This window comes from Diplodia seriata (genome assembly GCF_021436955.1).
Source record: "Diplodia seriata strain FDS-637 chromosome Unknown scaffold_1, whole genome shotgun sequence".
NCBI classification, from domain to species: domain Eukaryota; kingdom Fungi; phylum Ascomycota; class Dothideomycetes; order Botryosphaeriales; family Botryosphaeriaceae; genus Diplodia; species Diplodia seriata.
In genome coordinates, this window is record NW_027117308.1 from 2,869,788 (window position 1) to 2,884,288 (window position 14,501).

The 14,501-nt window shown below is 57.8% G+C and overlaps 3 protein-coding genes across 3 annotated transcripts; 1 reads left to right on the forward strand and 2 right to left on the reverse strand.

Annotated features, from left to right (window-relative positions):
• Positions 1–204: 204 nt before the first annotated feature.
• SLS55_000834 (uncharacterized protein) lies at positions 205–1,869 on the forward strand (the record flags this gene model as incomplete). Its single annotated transcript, XM_066772342.1, has 2 exons — positions 205–209; positions 342–1,869. The coding sequence occupies 2 exons, from the start codon at positions 205–207 to the stop codon at positions 1,867–1,869; spliced, it is 1,533 nt and encodes a 510-aa protein (XP_066637621.1).
• Positions 1,870–6,296: 4,427 nt separating this feature from the next.
• SLS55_000835 (uncharacterized protein) lies at positions 6,297–7,522 on the reverse strand (the record flags this gene model as incomplete). The annotated part of the gene is made up of 2 exons (XM_066772343.1): positions 6,297–7,436; positions 7,514–7,522. 2 exons carry the CDS (start codon positions 7,520–7,522, stop codon positions 6,297–6,299), a joined length of 1,149 nt encoding a protein of 382 aa, XP_066637622.1.
• A 5,551-nt stretch (positions 7,523–13,073) lies between these two features.
• SLS55_000836 (uncharacterized protein) lies at positions 13,074–14,159 on the reverse strand (the record flags this gene model as incomplete). The annotated part of the gene is made up of 3 exons (XM_066772344.1): positions 13,074–13,589; positions 13,759–13,904; positions 13,973–14,159. The coding sequence occupies 3 exons, from the start codon at positions 14,157–14,159 to the stop codon at positions 13,074–13,076; spliced, it is 849 nt and encodes a 282-aa protein (XP_066637623.1).
• Positions 14,160–14,501: the final 342 nt, after the last annotated feature.

Genomic DNA, 14,501 nt, shown 5'->3' on the forward strand with positions numbered 1-14,501 from the left:
CCTGCGAGCCACGACCGCCATCCAGACACTGCTTAGGCGAACCCGCCTGTCATATCCAGACCCCCGAGCCGACATGTGCGCCAATTGCGCCGCATAGCTCCTCGACCCGCCCTCAAATTCACCCCGGCCGCCGCTCAAACAAAGCCCGCCATCATGAGCGCTTCTGCCCTGGGTGCTGCGCTCTTCCGCCAACACACAGCCATGATGCAGTGCGCCATGCCGCAGTGCTCTCCGCCCCCGCCCCAGCAGCGTGCTGCCCCGGCAAACGACTCCGCAAACACCTCCCGTGCGACCTCCACCACCACCACCACCACCACCACCTCCACCACCGCGAACTCCAGCTCCCCGGCCGCCAACTGCTACGGCTACCACAACACCTTCCACACCCACACCCAGCCCGCCGACCTGACCGCCAAACCGCCCGCATATGCTCCGCGCCAGCCCGCGGAGAAATCTACCAATGAAGCTCTGCCGAGCTACTCGTGCTCGGTGCTATTTGAAGGGCCGCTGGGCATCAAGACCGAATGCATCAACTTCTTCGACAAGCCGTGCCCCAAGGAACGCCAATGGCAAGACGTCTACGCAATCCTCCGCGGCACGCAGCTCAGCATCTACCGCCTCAAGACCAGCTTGTTTTCGAAAAACAAGAAGCCAGCGCCCGGCAAACTGCTGCGCACCTATTCGCTCCAGCACGCCGAGCTTGGACTCGCCCTGGACTTCAAGAAGACTGACCTGATTCCCAAGTCGCCGCTGGCAAAACTAGTGCCGCTAAACTCGCGCCAGGCCGTCTACCAGACCGACCCACATCTCTTCTGGCCCGTCAGAGAGCACGTGATGCGGCTGCGTCTGGAGGCGGATCAGTTCCTGCTGTGCGCTGCAGAGGTAGAGGGAATGCTGGACTGGATCGAGAACCTGTGTGCTGCTGTCGACATCAGCCCGCCTCTGGAGGACCGAAGCGAGCCCCGTTATCGCAGCCTTCCCCGGAGAGGACGCAGGCAGAGACAGCTGGACGGCCGCCAAACCCGGCAAGAGGCCATCGATCTTAACGCCAGGAGACTGCTCGCTGAGCAGGAACGCATCATCAGGACCATGTACCCGAATCTCGTCCGCGACGGAGACGAGGAGCAGCCGGAGCAACCGGAGCAGCCGCTCGGCGAGACCGACGGCGATGCTGAGGACTTTGCCATGGACCTGCTCTTCCCCAACAGACCATCTTCACCGCGCCCTGGCAACATTTCCAACAGCAGCACGCAGAACATGGATGACGCCATTGACCGCACCACTACGCGCCGCGCTTCGGTGGATTCTCAACTTACCCCCACTTCGGGCAAGTATCCGTTAACCGAAAACCCGCAACCATCGGCATCGTCGATTCTCCGCTATCGCCGCCGCTGCGCTCCGGTCCTTCTGGCTGCGTCGCCCCGTGCGAGCGATGTCATGTTCTACGACGGCATGCGACTTCGCGTCAATGTGAAGAAGCAGATTGTCATGGAGTTCCATGAATCGCCGCCTCACTACACGGCTCACCGCTTCACCGCCGCTGACCGCGAGGCTGCTCTTCGCACGAACTCGCGGCCAGACGTTCGGCGCGAGGCGTCCAACGACAGCGTCGCCATGTCTTTCCACCGGGACGCGGATGCTGAGCTGACCCCAATCGCCAGCCGCAGTACTCAGCAGCGATCAGACCTGGACGACGTCGAGTCGCACCAAGCTGACCAACAGGTGCACGAGAGCACGCTGGCCAACCCCACGACGGTGCAGCTCACCAAGGTCGAAACCGAAGGCGAGCGCAGCGAGCGTCGCCTGTTGGACCGGGTCAAGGGGCCCCTCACGGGTGTTGCCGAGGCATTTGGCGGACTTGTCGTCTAGACCAACTCGTGCCACACTCGCCACCCGCCACAAGACGGCACATGGTGCCACAATGCCATTTTCATTCATTCTTTCCTTTGTACAGCCCTTTCATCACAGCGGCTTTTGCCGCGCTTTCGCCCGCGGACCTGCCGCAAACATGCAGCCCGCAGGGACAAAGCAGGCGAACGAGAAGTCTAACGATCGACGAATTTCCCACAAATCTCCAAGAAGCATCGTACATGGCCGCGCAGCAGAGCTTGCGGCGAGCTTAAAAGGCGTAGGCGGTTGCTCAAGAATTCTTTTTGCACACGGGCGTCCTGGCGACATTGCTCAGGGCTGCCGAAAGGCGTTGGAAGATACCCCATCAATTGATAGCACAAGCGTGGTGCTGCCTGTCCTTTTCTTTCCTTTGAACACACTTCGTTCGCTCCTTTGCACATACGTACTTGCATTTTCCTTTTCTTCCTTTGTTGGCGGCGGTGGGAAAAGGGCTTGGATAAGGGAAAGGGCACAGTCAGTCGTGGCGTTTTCGCAAGCAAGGATACCCCGCACGAAACGGACTCTCGGGAGCGGAGAGGGTGGAGAAGACGTTTCAAATTGCCGACGGCAGCAGAGAGTTAGCAGCGAACGGAACGAAGCGCACTTCGAGCTGTAATGATTTCAACAGTTCCCCCCCTTGCCGAAGTCAATCTTGAGTGATGTACGAGATCTGTCCAGCATCCGGCTTCCTATCACACCTTCCGGATCTGAGACAAAGGCGGGTGACTCGTGCCTGCGTTATGCGCATAAGAAACGCGCAGCAAGCAGCAAGAGCAAGAAAAGAAACGCTCCAGCCCTGGACCCTGTCAGCAAAAAAACGCCTCTCAGACGGGCTGGATGGCGCCAACCATAACGGATGATTCCGTCCTTCCAGAACAGAGTTGAAGCTGCATTTCGGTCTTACCTCCGCCGTCGATCTCCCTTGTCTCGGTCAGCAAGGGCAAAGGCTCATGTAATAATTCACGCCAGACCGTGCGTGCACGACTCGCAAAGCGCGCTGTACATTTCGCATTCCTTTTTTTCTCCGACGCTCTGCCTGCTGATGAAGGGTTGCTGCCCGACGCTGAGACTACTTCCTTTAGGACGCTTCCTTTACGCAGTGCGCAGCTCATTGACCGCCGCAAGCTCCCTCCCCCCAAACGCCACGAGGCCCCTTCTCGCATCCCTCGTTATTATTACTACCACCTAGTCTACGGACGTACACTACATCCCTCTTCCGGCGGCATCGCTACCCTACCCTCGCGGCGAGCCGATCTCATTGGCCTGGTGGAAAGGTTGCTAAATCCAACCCAAAACGCCGTCGCAACGGGCCCATGGGTAAGGCTGAACAAACCTAACCTGGGGAGGGGAACCCTAAAAAAGAAAGGGCCTTACATACTCTGTAAGCGGCGTGCGGCTGCTTACTGAGCTGCGCCGATCTCTCTCCAGTCCTCCTCTCCCCTGCCCGTTTGATCTTAACCTTCTTTCCTTCGGCCCCAGTTGTGCGGATCAAACGCGGATTAAGGTTCGCAAGGAAGTTTTCCCGCCGAAACGGCGTTGCGGCTTCCTCCCTCCTCAACAAACTCGCTAAAAAAACAACTTAGTACCTAGTGGGCGCCTGATTGCTGCTCATCTTTCCTCTCTTTGGGCGTTAGTTATAGGGAGATGGAATGGATGGTCTAGCTGTAGGCCCACCAGGTCGATAGTACAACCGAAGGATCGCCACAATAGTTCCACGGACGGAAGGGCGGGCGGGGAGGCGAAGAAGCTGGTGCCCGCGGGATTTTGGCGGGATCTTGTTGGTTGGGAAAGGGAAGAGGAAAAAAGAAGGGACCGGCCGCCGTCTTAGCCTCCCACTATTTCTTTGCCCGCGGAAGTCTTTTTTTTTTCTTCCCTGTATTTCTGGGGATTGAACCGATTGGAGGGTGGGGATTCGGAGCTTTGAAGGCATCCCCCCGAGACATCTACTTCGTTGATGACAAGGTGATTATCCCCACTCATCACTCCGCAGCCAAGACTCTACGCGGCTCGCGGAGTACTCCCATTGGGAGAAACATAGCTTGCAAAGAAGATGAAGCGGGAGAACCGTTGACAAAGGTGACAGGAATAAAGATGGGACCGAGAGGCGTCCAAATGACGCGGCAGATGCGAGGAGCTTTTCGCTTTTTTTTTCTCTTAACGTTTTTTTCAATCATCGGATATGGTAGTCTACCAGCGTACAGGAGGACTTCGATCCGACCTCCACACGTTATTATTAGGCGATGGATTACATTGAGTCTCGGAAGGATGCGACCACTGTTGTCGATAGAATAAGCTCTCGAGGCTGAAGAGCGCAGGCAGTACTCTAAGCCACCTACGTGGCTAGTTCAGACGAGCGTTGAGGACGCATGGGGGTGCACATGGACCGTTGCAGGGTCAATCTTCTCTGGGTCCGCAAGTACGTACTGTTTGCGATGGTCAAAGTAGAGTTGGGCGACTTTGAACCATGTGGCCAGGGCGTAAGAACGGCGACGATCTCTACTCCAGTGCATCCATATCCGGAACTGCACTATCGAAAAAAATCGCGCAAGTCTGGGTACTGGGTTCTGGGTACTGTGGTACTGTGGAGAACCTCGAGGGAAGCCCTCGACCACTTCTCAACCCCAAACGCTCATTTCTGTAAGCTTACCCGCAGCGCGCACGGTATATAGACGACAGCTCGCGGCCTCGGACTCTGCCGTGAGCACTCTTCAATATGTGGAAGGAAAAAGACACGAGGACGTCGAACTTACCAGCATAGCCCGAACGGAAGCCTCGCAGGAAGCACGAGACGCATCCCGCACGATCGTCGATATATTAACTGATGAGAACAGTAGTACCCTTGACGTGGCATCGCATCTAAGCACCGCTCCCTCTCTCTTATCTGTTGATTCTCCATATATTCCCTCCGACACCGCAGCTACTCAATAGAGGCCAAGCCCGCTTCAGCGTCAAGTCCCACAAAACATGGAGTTTGAAAGGTGCGGGCAGCCAAGAGCGGTAGGTTGGAGCTTGCGAAGAGTGGTGGAAGGAGGGGTAAGGATCGCAAGAGGCCGCGTACGCAAGAGATATCCCCTCCCGGATCGATGATCCGCCAGACTCTGATTCGCACTCCCCATATCGTTGACGTTCTTCGTCGCTCTCTCGATCGGGTCTCCGCAATGATATTGCGAAAACAGAGCTCTGCCGCGTCATGCACGGCGCGTCCCGAAGAAAAAGGAAAAAGAAAAACATACACCGGACAATACGCATCATAGAACGAAAAAAAGGCGAAGGCGGGAAAATGTATCGCTCGGACCCCGAATTACTATTGCATTGTGCTATACATGCCAAGTGCTGCTACCGGAGGTGTTCTCATTGCCAAAAAAAAAAAAAAAATCTATTGACCAGCCAAGGAACCTTTGGCGGAGGGGATATCATTCGAGACTTTGGATGCTTGATCCTTCTTATTCCCTTTCGTCGCCAGCTAAAGAAACCGTGGCGAAGTAATCCTGATTAAGCCCACCGGCGGTGTGGAGATTCGGCCCAACATCCCGTGCTGTAGACGGGCAGATCCCAAACGCGGGTATAGAAGGAGAAAGCGGGAGAGTTATGAGACAACGGAAAGACAACGAAGGAAAAAGAAAGGTGTGCCAGGCTGGAATCGATCGACAGATGAAATAGGCCGAGACACATCGGTCATTCTCAGTTTTCTCGATTCCGAGCACGAATTCGAGCACCACCGAGAGGCACTCAAAACAACCCAATACCTCCAGCGTAATCCAGTTTCCATAGATGAGGAGAGCGGAAAGAGATGCTTCCAGAATATCGCTGAACAAACGCCAGAGCCAGGACCGTAACCGTAGATGCATGCGCGAAACACCGGATAATGCTGTGCAGTGAGAAAATACTCCGAACACCGTGACAATTCCGCCAGACTCTTGCTTTTCTTTTCTTAGGGTATCAATCCACTCAACTCTCCCACACGACGACTTGGCTCGGCTCATGCATTGACCTCCTCTTCTTCTTGACCATTAAGTTTTCCTTATTACTCTTCACGGCGCTTGTGTCTCTGCCGATCTTCTCGCTCAATTTCTCTGTGATGAACATGTCGAGGCTTTTGCGAGGGATTGATTCGATCTTTACTCGACAACCCTGGCAGATGCGGAGGGCGCACCATGTACAAGTCCAATGGAAGTCGGGGCTGCAAGAGAAGCAGAGCATGCAACCGATGGGAAGCACGCGATTATTGCTTCGGTGAAAGCGCCGGTGATTGTGAAAACATTGCATGTGGACGCAATTGAGCCTAGGGACAACGCTCCGTTCGGGGCGAAGCTGCGTGTTGAAGAGCTCGGAAGTGGGAAGTGTCGAGCCGACAAGGGCCGAATTACTAGTGAGCTCGAGCGGCGAAGTAACCGTAGATGGCACGTTCACGACAGACTCTGGAGTCGGGGACAGCGGCGGCGAGTGGGCATCCATGTAGCGTCTGGTGTTCTGGAGTTTGTTCGTCGACGACTAGGAGCTTTAGTTACTTCACAATCGCTGAAAGCGAACAAACGATTTAAGCATTGTGAACGACGCGCAACCAAGAGATATTTGCAGTGCAAGATTCGGGCGCCTACCTTGAAGATATCAAAGCCCGTGCTACTCTTGCCGCGGTAGTGCATAGCAGCACCCTTCTGTTTTTCGAGTGCTGGGTTGCTGGGCTTCTTGACGACGCCATATTTGGACGGGCTTTCCTCAGGGAGCGGGCTGGGAGAAGGGAGTAAGTCGACGGCAGCTGGCTTGAGTGTTGGCGTGATCGGCTCCTCCTCCTCAGGCTCAGTGGGCGGTGAGTTGGAGCGGTCCCTGACCACGGTAGCATCAGACAATGTGGTCGAGGGCGACTGCAAATGCCCGGCGGGTTCGATTAGAGTATTTTCCTCGGACTGATAAGCCGAGGGTTGGGAGCCGGATTGCTGCAGTGACGTGGTGGACTTGGGGTTGTGCAATGCCGGCGCGCGAGGGGGAGCGGGAGCTGGAGCTTGCGCGGCCGGCGCTTGAGCTCCAGGAGCAGGGCCACCCTGAGCCGGAGGTTTGGGGGCGCCATTGGCAGTTTCGGCGGGCGGCACCGCATCCTTCCTGACGGGCTTGCGGCGCAGGGAGAATTTGGAGCGCTGCGATGGCGAGCTTGGGTCGCCGGCGGCCTTCGAGGCCTTGTTACCCATGGCAGCTGCACCCGCAGCGGAGGGGGTATGGTCGGACGGGCTGCGGGGGTTGTTTTTGGCGGGAGGCTGCGGCGGGGTCGGCGGCAGCGGTAGCTCGTTGAGCAGACGGGCGGATGCGTGCGCTCTGGCGCGGTCGGGAGTGGGCAGGTGTTGAGGGTGAAGAGCGGAGTGGGACAGGGAAGGCAACAGGGAGCTGGTGTCGGTCTTGGCAGGCGTGGCAGCGGTGGCCGGCGCGATGGCTGTGGAGCCGTTGCTGCGGGCCAGCTTCAGGTCTGGCGGTTTCTGGCGTCGGCCGCGGAACGAGCGCGAGGCAGATGAGATGAGCATGTTCGCTTCCGGCGCGTTCCCGTTCGGCGCGCCTGACTGCGAGGCTGCAGGCGCATCGGCCACTGCGAGAGCGCTGTCAGTGAGGATGCTTGGCGGGCCGTCTTATCTTATACCGCGCCCATCGCCATGTCGCCGAAATCACCGGGGCTGAGCGCTGTTTACCACGCGCTGCCCCGGGATCGAGAATGTCGCTGGCTGGCGGCGATCGCACCGCCTTCAGCAAGGGCTTCAGGGCACCCACCTCGCAGTTGGAAGCCCACCAGCGGCGGCAGCGGCTTGTCCTTGGCTGCTGGTGGTGACGCAGCTGCAGATTGCACCGGTAGCGCTGCAGCGGCGCCGGGCACGGGCACAGGCACCGGCGGGGCTACGGCCGGCGACCGGGCCTGCGTGTAGTAGTCGTCCAGCTCGACGTCGTCGTCCAGGTCTCTGCTGTCGCCGTAGTCGCTCAGGATGGCGCTGATGATGTCCTGCCGGCGGCCGGGCACGGGCGCGGGCGCGGCGTCGAGCCGCATGATGGCTGGGTCGGCCATGGGGGGAGAGGCGGTTGCGGCGGGAGCTTGCACGAGGGAGATGGGTACAGGCGGTTGTGCAGTGATATCCTTTTGCCAGACGAGCAGAGCTCTGGTTTAAGGCTGACGTTACACAAGGCTATCGATCTGCCACCTCTTGAAACGCACCGTGTTTTGGGCAAGGTCTGCATGCCAGCCATCGTTCCCAGCTGCGCTTCCTACACGCTTCCGTCGCCGCGCCCCCCGGTTGCTCTGGCCACACGCCGCTGCCAGATCTGCCGCGCGCAGATATCCTCAAGCGCGGACACAGGAGCTAGTGATCCTCCGCCGTTGTAGCTATCAGGCCGGTTGAGCGTTCCCGTCGCCAAGCCACAGCCGGGAGATCAACCGGGGACGATGCACGCTACCATGACCGGGGTTCCCCAGCCCCCCGCCAACCTCGAGTCTTGCACCGGCTTTTCTACGCCAACAGCGATGCTTCTACGTGCTTTGGCATGTCTGCTGGCGCTGCATCTCATCTCAGTCTAACCAGCAGCGGGGAGACGGACGCAGGCGTACAAGCCATCGGTGCCTGTCGCCTGTCAGCCAGTCGGTAGCATCCGAGTCAGGAACAAGGGTTTGGTGGATGCGGGTGCTCGTACGCCGATCCTCGGACGCGTCATGCGAGATGCGAAAATTCAAACTGAAATTGAGAATGGTCTATTAAAAGTATCTACAGCATCGTCAACTTCGTCAACAAGGCCTCGCCCGGCCATTTTATCCAACATAGCGTGGTTCCTATATCAACTCGAGAAGGGTCTGCGTGGTGCCCTGCACTGGTCCGGTGCGCCACGGGTGGGGTATGAATCAAAAAGAAAGTTCCAGTTCGCCTTCGCTGTATACGAGAAAGTATGTATGAGAGAGCCCTTCGGGGTGTATGTGCGCCGCTATGAACATCGTGGCGGGCTGTTCTGAGGTACGATAAATTAAAGGAGAGCCGGCCCGCAAACGGTTGCGAGTCGTGTCTAATCAGGTGCCAGAGCCAAGCAATAAGCGGGATCCTGGTAAGTTTGTCCAGCTTTAGGGTTCGGCCGTGCCAATTCCATGACAGAGTCCAGAAGGAGCCGGAAATGTCAGGCACCATCGGTGTTGGGTATCATCTACAACAAAAGGGCGAACAAGGCGACTAGCAAGGCTGCCGAGGACAATCCTGGAGGCGACGCGTTCGGCGTTACTCCACTAGTGGTGGACTTCGCCACTGTCGCGTTCACAAAATTGGGCCCGCACTGTATGTTGACCACTCCTGCAGCTTGCGCATATGTCTCGCTGATCGGCTGCGTCTTATTCGAGGTGTATGTCCAGAACGCGTCCATGGTCGTCTGCAGGCACGAGTTGCACGTTGGCCGGGAGCCTCCGGGCAATGCCACACCGACAGGGAGGTAGTAAGGGTAGGAATCCGTGGGCGATGTGGAATTCGTTATGGCATTCGCGAAGCCTGAATTCCGCGCAGTTAGCACGGCAGCACGGGCACGGGAGGTTCAAGAGAAAAACGCACAGTAGCTTCCCGAGTCGTCCCGCAAGCAGCCAGCCTGATAGACCGGCTCATACGCCACGAGCCCCTTGTAGGCCTGCAGCACAGTGGGATTGCTCGCCTTGTAGTCTGCGCCGCAGTGGTCGTCGTGGACCAGCTGCGTGGCCAGATTATCCATCAGGGCACTGCACTGGGCGAAATTGACCGAGCATGACGCGTCCAGCACCTGTGTGGTGCGCACGAGGGAGCGGGTGACATCGAAGAAGGAGCTTGAGGTCTGTCACGGTTAGTGGGATCGCCGGGAATGCAAATGAGATGGGAGGCCGCATACTTGGAGGAGGAGGGACAGCGGCACGCAGTCGACAAATGTGCTGTTCTCGAGGAAGGAATTGAAGAAATTGGGGCAATTGGCGCTTGTAAAGTTGGAGCCCAGGCTGGTGTCGAACGGCTGCGGAATGGAGGTCGCGGTGGAGCCGGTGTCGACGACCAGGGCCGTGGCGGACGCGGATCCGGATGTGCGCGTCGCAACCAGCGTGGTGGGCAGTGCGGAGGAAGCAGAAGCGTCATCGCCGGGCTGGCGGCGGCCGAGCTGCGGCATCCGTTGCAGCGAGGGAGGAGGAGCGCTGCGATCCCAATCGATCTTGATGTGAGATCCTCTGCGAGCTAGCGAACGCAGCCGCTGCCGATCAGTCTGAGTCCCTGCAGCAGAGACGCATCCACAGCACAACAACAGCGCAAGCAGCATGAACACGAGCTGCTGGCGAAAGGCGGGAAAAGCGGGCGCTGGGCGCGGCGCAGGCGCTGGCCGAGCTATAAGACGGCGACGAGACGCAGCGGGCCTCGAAGGCGCAAAACGATGTCTCAGACGGCGCTGCTCATGGTGCGACAGACCCGTTATCGCCGCCGACTGCGCGCACCTGGGTTTCTGGGCTGCAGCGGCCTGCCACGCCATATCCGCAGCCTCTGCCGGGCCGCCGTGGGTGCAGCTGCAAGACGAGAACGAGCTGGTCATGACGGTCAACCCCGCCTGCAAGGCCAAAGCATCCTTTAATTTCAAGGCGTGTCGGGAGCGCTTCGGTCGCCCAACGGCAGCGCGCACGCGAGAGCTGGCGGGCGGGGGGTCTGTCCTGCAACGGGGGACGGTCGTGGAGCGGCTCTGCAGGCGGCCGGAGAATGTGCGAAGGTCGAGTGCCCCTTGCAGATGGGAGCGGGAACGGTCCGTATTGTATCAAACACAGAGCGACGGCGAAGAAGCGCAACAAAGAGCGTGGATGAAGTTGAAAGCGAGCGACGGCGGTGGGATCAACAATGGAGCATGGGGCGTGGTGAAGGGCGGCAGGCCGTCTTTCATGCGGGCAGCTGCAGAAGCCCCGAGGGCGTGGGTCGGAGGGCTGCTGCGGGCTGCTGCGGGCTGTCGACGCCATGAGCCTTTAGCGTGTGCAGGTACGCCACTCTGGAGGGCTGCGCCCAAAGCAGCAGCGCAATTAACAGCTTGGGACAAGGCTCCAGGGCGGCGGCAGTCGGTGCGGCAGGCGAGTGGAAACACGCATCTGCCCGGTCAGCATGGCAATAATCTTCTCGCCAGTCAGAGCACGCCTCGATGCTCCTCTGCCCGCGGTTCTGGCCGGCCGGCTGACGGCAGGAGCAAATTCAATCGCATCCTACAGGGACGGCTGCTACGGAGCAAGAGCCGAAGAGGCCAGACCAGCGGCCAAAAATAAGAGTCGCGGGCCATGTGCTGGCGCCTGCGTGCCTCGTCCCGCTTGGTAGCTTCCAGGCTGCGCAATGCCGCACTTAGTACTGTCTTCCGTGACGTCTCTCGCATTGTACGGCCGTGTCTCTCCATAAGGCAGATGGGGTGCGAGCAGCATGCGCGGTGCCGAGACAGCTGCAGCCCCAGCGCGTGTGACCCTATCTGGCAGCGGCCTTTTTCCCAATTCTCCGACTGCCTGCCCAAGGCAAGTGCCGTCGAGCCGCCAAGCCAATAGCCCACGGCCATCCCTACCTGCTCTCCCCACGAGCTGCTCTGTTGGTGTTCTCGACCTCCTCGACCTCCGCATCCCGGCCCGTTAACTGCAAGCACCATCCCCGGCCGCTTTCACGTGGCACGCGCCGGTAGTGCTCCTTCCTCCTCAGCCCTCAGCTCCTCCACGCCCGCAATTTGCCGTTGCCCTGCGCCGCAGCACGCCAGCCCCCCACTGCAAAAACAACTCCTGCTGCGCAAGGGACGTTGCAAGACGTTTCTGCAGCACTATGCTCGATAGTCAGCCACGTACCTGTGCTACCGACTCACATTCTCCTTGGACCGCTACGCTTCACGTGTCCAACACTGCTCGAATCAACGCTCAGGGGAGGCTCCGCCACTCCATCGGCGCTACCCATGCGATATCCACTACGTCCAGCCTCTGCCGTTGTGGCAGCGCCCGCTGATGCGTCTTCATTTCCATCATGCGCAAAGAAGGCTTTGTGCGTCGCCCCGACCGCCATCCGCCATGCCCCTGATTGGGATCGCACTCTGGACTCTGGATGACCTTGCTTCATTTCACTGAGCAAAGGTTCTGGACGGAGTCACGAGGAAAGCTGCAGCTGCGTCTCACGATCCGCTACTGTACATGACCTCCATGCAGCCTCATCTACTCGCCACAGCGGCTGCAGGCAGGAAACTGACCGGTCTCTATTCCCGTCCGCAATCAGTCTCGCAATATCGCAGCCTCCAGCCAAGAGCTCAAAGTCACACAGGCCTTACGCCCGCGTGTTACAGCAGAAGAAACCACGGCGCAACCGGTCTCGATTGCTAGAGCCACTTCATCGTACGATTTTGTTGCAATGCAGAAGCTTCGTTTCCAGCTGCCCTTAGCTTCCAACGCTCGGAGCCGGATATTTTGCTCTCCACTCTCTCCCCCAGATCTGCACTGCGATGATTGTCGAGAAACTTGCGACCAACAGGGCCGCCTGGGTGCCAAAAGTCACGCCTGCGCCGGTGCGGGCTACCCACTTCAGCTCGAAATAGCCCACGCAGAAACCGCCAGTTGTTCGCCTTCGCTGAAGTAAGCAATGCATTCGTCAACCCGCGTGGGACGACGTTATGGGTTGGCTCTCACCAGAAGTTCATGATTGCGGAAGCAATAACCGAATGGTCTGGAAAGATGTCCAGCAGATACGCTATGATCGCAACTGGCACCGCCACTGTCCAATAGACCCAAGTTAGCCAAAAAAAAAAAAAAAAAAGGGCAATGCTTAGCGCTTTGGACTGCGAAGGCCGCGTAACACCTACTTTGCGCTACGGCATAGACCCCATAACCGACCGCCAGAATCGCCCATGACAGCTGATGCTGCAGGGCTTGCCCGTATATTACCAGGCCTGCGACGGCAAGTACCAATCCAAGATAACAGCTCCAGAGCCGGTTCTCGGGGCGATATTTACCGTCGTGCTTCTGGATATACCGGGCACACAGCCAATCGTTGAACCAACGGCCATACAGCTCCCCGACCACGGATCCAATGCATGGTGCCAGGTAAAAAAGTCCAACCTGGACTGGAGTGAAAAGGTACGGCGCTGGGTACAGAATCTGCGAGAGTGTGGTGACGAATCCAATCGTCCACATGACAAGCACCATGTAGAACCCAACGGCTACAGAATAAATCAGTGCCTGTCTAGCAATTGTGATGGAAGCAAAGCTTACTTGGGAGCAGTATCTGCGGCTTGATCTGCACTTGAAGGATCTGAGCAGATACGGACCAAAGGCTTGGGCGGCCTTTGGTTTTCCAGCCAGTCACACCCGTCAACAGTTCCAATCTTCCTCGAGTCCCGCAAGCCTTGATGTTGTTACCCGGGCTTCTCCTATCGAACGCTGTCTCGTCCCCCATGGCGATGACAAGGACAAGCGACAGAAAGTACATACCGGCCAACACGGCAAAGTCTTCCCGCCATCCGATCTTGGACAATATCAAAGATGACATGATAGGTGCGAAGATCGGCCCAACCAGAAATGCGATGCACCAGGTATTGATCTTGCGAGTTCGCTCATGGAAGAAGAACATGTCATGGATGACGGTCAAACCAATGACTTGAGGTGACGAAACGAACAGCCCCTGCAACGCTCGAGCGGCAGTGAACCCCGCGTACGTAGGCGACAAAGTCGCACCAATGATGAGAACCAGGCCGGAAAGCTGCGACCAGAACAGCATCGGAAGTCTGCGTATGAATAAGCTGTGAGAATCGACGCATTTGGCGGTGTGTTGCTCACCTCCCAAATCTCTCAGTCAAGGGGACTGCGACAATCCCACCAGGACCTAGCATGAACAAGGCACCGCCGATTGAATTTGCAACTGCAGCCACACTCATGTCCCACGTCTGGGCTTGCTTCTCGAAAGTAACGGCACCATAGGTGATGCCGAAATCGGAGAGGAATGAAGGCAGCATCAAGGCCCCGAACACGAGATGCTTCTTCTTCCAGCTCCAGTTCAGAGGATCGTCCGGGTCAGCTGCATCACAGTGTTGTCAGTGAATTGTTTAAGGATGAGACCAGTGCAAGACTGCGGCTATACCGTACCGCTCGGTTGAGGGATCAACACAATGTTGCCATCCGCCGTGGTCTTGACATTGGCCGACACACTGGAGTCAGCCAGAACTTTGATATCGCCGCTTCCAGACTCGGTTCCTGGAGGCGCGACTGCACCCTCCCGTAGTTCGCGCGCACTTGTCGATTCTCCCGCTTTCTCGACATCAGCGGGAGCCATAGTTTGTATTGCTTCGGTCACACAGCCGAAGAAAGAATCCGGAGAACAAAATGTCGTCCAAGCTGGCCAAGCCGTAGAACCTCCAGCCACGTAGAATCTAGTTGCAGTGCACTTATTATAATACATTGCTGGAGTATCAAGTAACCCAAGACAACGCTGTATGTCTTACAGTCTTCCTGCAGTCCCAACGTAAGCCTTGAGAGGGGACCCGCAGTACAACAAACACCGTAAGCTGCAGCAGATGGCTCATCAAGAGACATTACTAATCCTCGACTACAAACCTATTCAAGAACACTCAACTATCAAGCAACAGATCTCCATAGGAATGCCTTGTTCCTTCTC